Source organism: Bombina bombina, chromosome 3 (genome assembly GCF_027579735.1).
Source record: "Bombina bombina isolate aBomBom1 chromosome 3, aBomBom1.pri, whole genome shotgun sequence".
NCBI classification, from domain to species: Eukaryota; Metazoa; Chordata; class Amphibia; order Anura; family Bombinatoridae; genus Bombina; species Bombina bombina.
Genome location: NC_069501.1, coordinates 916,215,961 through 916,224,599, shown reverse-complemented (window position 1 = coordinate 916,224,599; position 8,639 = coordinate 916,215,961). Strand labels below are relative to the sequence as shown.

The 8,639-nt window shown below is 48.7% G+C and overlaps 1 protein-coding gene across 1 annotated transcript; it reads right to left on the bottom strand.

The window, feature by feature from the left end:
- Positions 1-2,811: 2,811 nt before the first annotated feature.
- Positions 2,812-7,880, bottom strand: LOC128654176 (uncharacterized). The gene is made up of 2 exons (XM_053707940.1): positions 7,622-7,880; positions 2,812-7,471 (listed from the first exon to the last, which is right to left on the bottom strand). Exon 2 carries the CDS (start codon positions 6,298-6,300, stop codon positions 4,561-4,563), a length of 1,740 nt encoding a protein of 579 aa, XP_053563915.1. The 5' UTR covers positions 6,301-7,471; positions 7,622-7,880; the 3' UTR covers positions 2,812-4,560.
- Between the last annotated feature and the right edge of the window lie 759 nt (positions 7,881-8,639).

Genomic DNA, 8,639 nt, shown 5'->3' with positions numbered 1-8,639 from the left:
AAGCTGTGATGTCACCAGAGCAACAGGCAGTTAACCCCAGTCCGGAATGGGTGCAAGAAACAAGGGGGATTACAAACAAAAAGTAATACAACACATAGAGACACCCAGCACTCACCAGCTAGCTCGCAGCTAAGATAAAATCACAACTGGAAAAGTTAGTTACAGCATCTTGCCAAATGGGAAAAGCTCAGGCATCACCTCAAGGTCCTTTCCACTGCCTGAGTCCTTAACACAGCCACACCATGCGAGGTCACAAAGCCAAACAAACTGAGAACATAGAAGGGGTGCACAGGTGTATGTAATCACCCAGAGAAATACAAAACACGGAAGGGAACTGCACTCCTAGTCCAGACCAGGTACACATCCAGTGACTCAGCAACATCCCAGCCCTGGGTGCTAAATAGCACTCCAAAAAAGATGTGATGTCACCAGAGCAACAGGCAGTTAACCCCAGTCTGGAATGGGTGCAAGAAACAAGGGCGATTACAAACAAAAAGTAATACAACACATAGAGACACCCAGCACTCACCAGCTAGCTCACAGCTAAGATAAAATCACAACTGGAAAGGTTAGTTACAGCATCTGGCCAAATGGTAAAAGCTCACGCACCACGTCAAGGTCCTTTCCACTGCCTGAGTCCCTAACACAGCCACACCATGCAAGCTCACAAAGCCAAACAAACTGAGAACAAAGAAGGGGTGCACAGGTGTATGTAATCACCCAGAGAAATACAAAACACGGAAGAGAACTGCACTCCAAGACCAGAACAGGTACACATCCAGTGACTCAGCAACATCCCAGCCCTGGGTGCTAAATAGGTTTTTTTTTATTTGGGGGGGGGGGGGCTTTTTTATTTTGATAGGGCTATTAGATTAGGTGTAATTAGTTTAAATATCTTGTTATTTGTTTATTATTTTCTGTAATTTAGTGGAGGGGTTTTTGTACTTTAGCTAATTTAATTTAATTTATTTAATTGCTGTTAATTTAGTTAATTTATTTAATTATAGTGTAGTGTTAGGTGTTATTGTAACTTAGGTTAGGTTTTATTTTACAGGTACTTTTGTATTTATTTTAGCTGAGTTGTTATTAAATAGTTAATAACTATTTTATAACTATTGTACCTAGTTAAAATAAATACAAACATGCCTGTAAAATAAAAATAAACCCTAAGTTAGCTACAATGTAACTATTAGTTATATTGTAGCTAGCTTATGGTTTATTTTATAGGTAAGTATTTAGTTTTAAATAGGAATTATTTAGTTAAGGATAGGAATTTTTATTTAGATTTATTGTAATTATATTTAAGTTAGGGGGTGTTAAGGTTAGGGTTAGACTTAGGTTTAGGGGTTAATGCATTTAGTATAGTGGCGGCGACGTGGGGGGCGGCAGATTAGGGGTTAATAAATGTAGGTAGGTTGCAGCGATGTTAGGGACAGCAGATTAGAGGTTAATAATATTTAACAAATGTTTGCGAGGCGGGAATGCGGTGGTTTATGGGTTAATATGTTTATTATAGTGGCAGCGACGTTGGGGCAGCAGATTAGGGGTTAATAAGTGTAGGTAGGTTGCGGCGACATTGGGGGCGGTAGATTAGAGGTTAGTGAATATAATGTAGGTGTCGGCGTTGTTGGGGGCAGCAGATTAGGGGTTAATAAATATAATGTAGGTAGCGGCGGTGTCCGGAGTGGCAGATTAGAGGTTAATAAATATAATGCAGGTGTTGGAGATGTTGGGGGCTGCAGATTAGGGTTAATAAGTGTAAGATTAGGGGTGTTTAGACTTGGGGTTCATGTTAGGGTGTTAGGTGTAGACATAAATTTTATTTCCCCATAGGAATCAATGGGGCTGCGTTACTGAGTTTTACGCTGCTTTTTTGCAGGTGTTAGACTTTTTTTCAGCCGGCTCTCCCCGTTGATTCCTATGGGGAAATCGTGCATGAGGACGTACGACCAGCTCACCGCTGACTTAAGCAGCGCTGGTATTGGAGTGCGTTAAAGAGCAAAATTTTGCGCAACGCTCACTTCTTGCCTTTTAACGCCGGGTTTGTAAAAACCTGTAATACCAGCGCTGTAGGAAAGTGAGCATTGAGAGAAAGCTGCTCGTTAGCATCGCACAGCCTCTAATGCAAAACTCGTAATCTGTACTTTGTTGCCTCTTATGTAATAAAGTTTTGCGCAGCCTGAAAGTTATATTTATCCAGTTACTTAGCTATATATGATTTAACCACTATACTGTTATGCACAAAGAACGCATATACCTGTGACCCCACATTTTCCCACTATTCGTTCCTTGATCAATAAATACACAACACCTGGTTGGGAGAGAAAAGGCCGCAGCTTATATATTAAACAAACCAATAAATTAACATCTTTATTTAACTTTTCAACAATATTTACAATCCACCTCAGTGCTTGCTTTTATTTTCTCCTAAGCCCCCACCCCTTCCAGGGCTGGGCGTTCCTCACATTCCTTTGCTTACCCCAACATAACTACCACCATGCTCCATTAGGCGTAAGCCTCAACAGAAACTAGCAAGCACTTCCGCCTGCGCTGCGACATCACCTAGCTCACCATATAGGGAGGGAGGGCGGGACACACCTCCTACCGTGCTGTTCAGAAGGACACCTGTGACCTCACTTCCAGTGCTGGGACTTATCAAAGTTCCCCAACCCCACCCACATGGAATAATCCACTCCTGGGGGGGGGAAGTGGGGTCACAGGTGCCCTCCTTCCATGTTGTCATCCGGGCCTTTACTTGACCCCACATTTTCCCACTATTCGTTCCTTGATCAATAAATACACAACACCTGGTTGGGAGAGAAAAGGCCGCAGCTTATTTATTAAACAAACCAATAAATTAACATCTTTATTTAACTTTTCAACAATATTTACAATCCACCTCAGTGCTTGCTTTTATTTTCTCCTAAGCCCCCACCCCTTCCAGGGCTGGGCGTTCCTCACATTCCTTTGCTTACCCCAACATAACTACCACCATGCTCCATTAGGCGTAAGCCTCAACAGAAACTAGCAAGCACTTCCGCCACAACTCGCTCCCTAGCGAGTACCGCCAACCAAAGCTAAGGCCTTTTCTATCCCCTCCCGAAGATTAAAATTAAATAAATGTAGTCCGACTTCGTTGAGATGCACTCCGTCCTTCAAGTAAAAACATTTCCCCGATTCCCCTTCAAACTCTACATGGCGTAAGCCAACACCCCCCAGCCCCTTTACATACCCAGATACGGTTCTATTGACCTTTCGTCTGGAAGCCTCCAGTTTGTTTGCATCCCACGCCGATCTCCATACTACTCTACTCTCAATCTCGGACCATACTAGGACCATACCCGGAAACAGCTGACACAATCTATCAAAACTTCTTTTTATGTCCTCAATTAATGCCTTTCTGTGGCATACATCCCAAATCGTTTCCACCTGAGTGCACCACCAATACCTTCGGGGGGGAGAAAAGCTTGGCATGTTCCACCACCGTGCCTACTACTTGTGACCATTTCATGCCCCTGATCCCAAACCATCTGATGATAAGCCGGTCCCTTCCAAAGCCCAACTGGGTCCCATCCAGCTTCACTGCTGCTGCCTTCCTCGCCCAGTATATGTAGGAATGTCCTACAATCCAACACTTCCCCGGCTCTGTCAAAAAATTAAAACGTTATCAGTTCCCCCCGATTCGGGGCACCAAACCCGGTCTCACATACCCCCGGAATCGCTCTGATCTCCATCTCCCGATCCTCCTAATCACTGAAGCCTCTAACCCCAAATTGGCCGCCTCCGTCGCCGCGCCTATCCTGAAAGAATGAGAACCAAACTCCAGGCCCACAATTCCCATTAATCCCAACACCTTCCGCATTACTGCCACAAACTGAAAACGCGACAATGGCATTCCGTTCGCATGAACCAACATCGGGCCTGCCCCAGAACCGGCCATCTGAAGATATTCCCTCACGGCCCTTACCGGACAACATTCCCCGCCGATTGCCCGCAGCACCACTACCGATCCTCTACCCTCTTGGTCCGTTTTAGACCTCCGAACCCATAACTCGACCATCCCTTCTGTCACCACAACATCCTGCCTACTCATTCCGCTCACGTCCCACCTGTTTTTTCCCACCAGCTCCGACACCCTGAATGCTCCAAAGAAAGCCAGGACGAAAGCGGCCCTGAACAACAGTTCTTCATACTTTGATAAACAAACCCTATTTAGCTCCGCCACCAACCCCTGCAGAATCGCAAAAGTAACTGGCCTCCGACCATCCGACCGGAATCGCTTCTTACACATCCCTCTGACTGCCATCCGAGTCACAAAATTTTTTGTAAGGTCCTCCCTACCCAGCAAACGAAAAAGGAATGCCATTGCTGCCATCCTCTTTCGCACTTCAGAGGGCGATAGCCCTTCCCTCTCCCACGAACCTACCCAGCTCATCCACAACAAGAAATTACTCCTCCTGCATTCCTGATACTGCTCCTCCTGTAGCACCCGCTCCCACAATTTCCACACTCGGGCGTAAGCCCTCCATGTGTTAGGAGCCAAAGCCCTTTTGATTAATCTCAACATTCCTGGCAACCCAGGTACCACAGATCCTCGGGACATGCTACTCCATCCCGTTCCGCTCCCGGGGCCACTTCTCGGAACCTGTCCCACTGAAATCGTGACAAAGCGTCAGCAATAACGTTAAATCGACCCGGGACATGCACTGCTCTGAAAGATATGTTGCATCTCAGGCACTCCAATACAAACACCCTTAGGAGCCGTATCACCGCCGGCGAATTCGCCGTTAAACGGTTGATTGCCCATACCACTCCCTGATTGTCAGAATGGAAACAAACCCTTTTGTTGCCCAGCTGCTCCGGCCAAATCTTTAATGCCACAACCAACGGGAATAATTCCAAGAAAGTCAGGTTCTTAGTCAAACCCCACTCAGTCCACACTTCGGGCCATCTACCCGCACACCACTGGCCGTTCAAATAGGCCCCAAAACCGTGGGCTCCTGCAGCGTCTGTAAATAAACACAACTGGTCGTCTGACCAGCCTATTTCCTGCATGATCACTTGCCCATTGAAATCCTCCAAGAAGGTCCGCCAGACCTTCAAGTCCTCTTTGACCTCCACCGACAACCTGACATGGTGTCTTGGGTCAGAAACTCCAGTTGTCAGCAATGACATACGTCTGCAGAATATTCGGCCAATGGGAATTATCCTGCATGCAAAGTTCAGCTTTCCCAACAACGATTGTATATCCCTGAGGGTAGCTTTCTTTCTCGCCAGCATCCTGCCAATCACCGATTTGAGGTCAGCTACCTTGTCCTCTGGTAACCTGCACTCCATCTTAATGGAATCCAATTGGATTCCCAAAAAACTCAATGACGTTGTGGGGCCCTCGGATTTATCAGCGGCCACCGGGATACCAAATTCCTCGGTCACCTGTCCGAAAGCCCGGACCAGACGGTCACATATCGCCGAGCCAGCCGGCCCAACAAACAGGAAATCGTCCAGATAATGTACCATAGACGAAATCCCCGCCGTCTGTTTCACCACCCACTCAACAAAGGAACTGAACCGCTCAAAATAGGAACATGAAATTGAACATCCCATCGGGAGGCACAAATCAACGAAAAAAGATCCATCCATTTCGCATCCCAAAAGATGGTGACACCTTGGATGGACCGGGAGCAAGCGAAAAGCCGATTCAACATCAGCTTTTGCCATTAAAGCCCCAAGGCCCGCCGTTCTCACTAAGCCCACAGCCTTTTCGAATGATGCATATTTCACCGCCACCAATTCCGGATCGATGCCGTCATTGACCGACAATCCTTTAGGGTAAGACAGGTGGTGGATCATGCGATATTGACCCGGGGCCTTCTTGGGGACAACCCCCAGTGGTGATACCCTGAGGTTCATGAATGGGGGTTCCACAAACGGACCCGCCATTCTACCCAATCGAACCTCCTTTTCAATTTTCTCTCTTAGGACCCCCGGGTATTCCCTGGCTGACTTCAAATTCCCTGGAATACCCTCCATTCGCTCATCTTTATACGGAATCATAAAACCCGAGCTAAAACCCGTAAGTAGCAGCTCAGCATCCTCAGCGCGTCCGCGCTTACTGGCGTAAGCCTCTAACCATGGGGCCATCTTTTCGACCCTCACTGGCGTCAGTGCCCGTTGAACCCACGTCTCCTGACCGGGTCGCTTGTTTCCCTTTCTTGAAGCATTTCGTGAAGGGGTGTACATCCCCACACCCAGAACACTTGTGCTTGTATTTGCATGAGGCCCCGAACTTACACTGCCCATCGTTGAACTGGAAGCATACCCCTTTTCTAAGGGCTGATCCAGTCCCCCCGGAGCTTCCGCTGCCCGACGTTTGCCCGTAACCCCGAAAGGAATGACTACCCCTTAAGGGAGTCATAATCTCTAGCCAAATGCTCATATCTCTGTCGTCCCACCGCATCTCTGGCCGCACCGCCAACCTTTGCCTAAAGCCCTCGTCGTACCGCCACCACGCCATTCCCCCGTATGTCCTATACGCGCTAGAAATCTCGTCGTAATAACAGAACAACGAAGACCCTTGATCCGGGAACTTCTCGCATGTGACACTAGCCAAGATGCCGAATGCACGCGACCAATTACTAAAAGTCTTTGGTAATTTGCGCCAACGTTTTTTGCGCTCCTCCTCCTCCTTTTTCCCTGTTTCCTTCTCATCCTCCTTTACCTCCAGAACGTGCTCCAAAGGTAACAGTGAGAAAATCTCTATATATTCCCGTTTCCCAATCTTGTCCCTCAAATCATTGGTTAAGTGAATCCCTAAAGGGCCAATTGAACAGAGACATGGTCTCCGCATAGCCCCTTCCGGTACCCGGACCACCTCTCCTACACTGCTCGCTGTACTTCCCGTGCTTGCCGCCGGTACCGGCGACCCCGCAACAGCTGGGGTAACTCCTGGCGTTGCCCACGCCGCCGCAACCAAGGTACTCCCACCCGGGTTCTCCAAAGAAGCAATTAAAGCTTTTAAACCTGACACCAGCATTTCCCTCTCACCAGACGCAGCCCCATTCACACCCGGTGCCCCACCAGCCATCTCACCTGCTGGCTGCTGCACCGTTCCTGCGCGTTCCACTCGTACTGGTCTTGCTTCTGTATGTTCCTCCCGTACCGATCTAGCTTCTGCGCGCTCCTCTCGAACTGGCCTTGCCTCGTCCCTGCGGCCTCGGCCACTGTTATCTTCCTCCCTTCCTCTGCTCACGTCCAGTCTCCTCCGAACCGTTTCTCTCCTGGCAGGGGATCTCCCCCTGCCGTATCTGCCCCGGTCCCGACTTCTATCCAATCTTGCCCAAGTAGGCGAAGCCGATGACCCGCCTCCTCTTGTCCTCCTTCGCGGTGACCTAGACCTCCTGCCTCCTCTTGCAGACGCCGTCCTGGCCGGCTGCATAGCCCCTCGATCTGTTCCACCTCCTGCTACCGGTGCCTGTAATGTAGATATAGACATAACTTCTCTCCCCACAGAAACCCCTCTGCCCCCTACCTCTCCCTCCTGAGAAACTGCTCCCTGCCCTCCCACACTCCGTTGAGGAGACAGTAACTGTAGTATCTGCGCCAAGGCGGACAGATCACCTACCTGACTCGCCGTTCTCGGTCCCGCCGATGTGCCCTCTAAGGGATCATCCTCCTCATCCGCAAAGTCACCACTGGCGTTGAGCTCGAGTGGTGGCTCCGTAAGCCTGTCCTGCTGTGCCGGGATGACTCCTTCAGAGACGTCCAGAGCCTCCTCCCTCAATTCTCCCCCAGTCCCACCTGCAATGCACAATAAAAAATCAAAACCGTCCACAGCAATAAACACCCCCTCCCGTTCCTATATTTTGCCTTCATATGCCAATTTTTTTTTTTTGCTCCCCACTATAGGACCCCCCCCCTTCCTGTACCCGCCCCGGAGGACCCTACCCGACACCCACTCCTTAGAAAACTTTACAGGCCCCCCCCCCTCCCCCCTGCTCGGCACACCCTATAGGGGAGGTACCGTTATCCTGCATATGGGACCCCCACTCTAAATGGCCCCCCAATCTATATGCCACCAAAGGGAGGGGAACAGCTATAATAAACGATATACCAGCGGACCTGCCAAGTAAACAGGACCCCAGGCTACATTCTATCTCACTTTCCCCCTTTTTTTTTTTTTTTTTTTTTGGGGGGGGCCCAAATGGCACCTCGCCATGCTAACAGAGAAGGGCCTAATAGATACGCCCGCCCCAAGTAGACCGGTACCTGGCCTAACGGGGGGGGGGCGCCTAAATTTACATGGGGGGAATCATAACGATATATTTATATATTTCTTTACTTTAAAGAAAGCGAGAGAAGCAGGGCTATAAGCCCAAACCTACTGCTTGTGAAGTGGTTCCGCCAAACTTTATGCCACCCAGGCTGGCAGAAACAACCCAGATACTCCCTCACACTATGCGCGCTCTTTTTTTTTATTTTTTTTATTTAAATTAACCCCTTTCCCTAGCCTTAATAACTGCCAGTTATGCCCCTTGGGTCCCTACCCCGATCCCCAGCAAAAAAAATTTTCCTCAACTTTTTTTTTTTTTTTTTTGCACTGCTGAACCCTATGTTCCCTTTTTCCCAGGCCAGTCGGGCGC

Bases quoted from the DNA above. Each gene is read 5' to 3' on its own strand.
- LOC128654176 (XM_053707940.1), bottom strand. From the start codon at position 6,300: ATGGGCAGTGTAAGTTCGGGGCCTCATGCAAATACAAGCACAAGTGTT.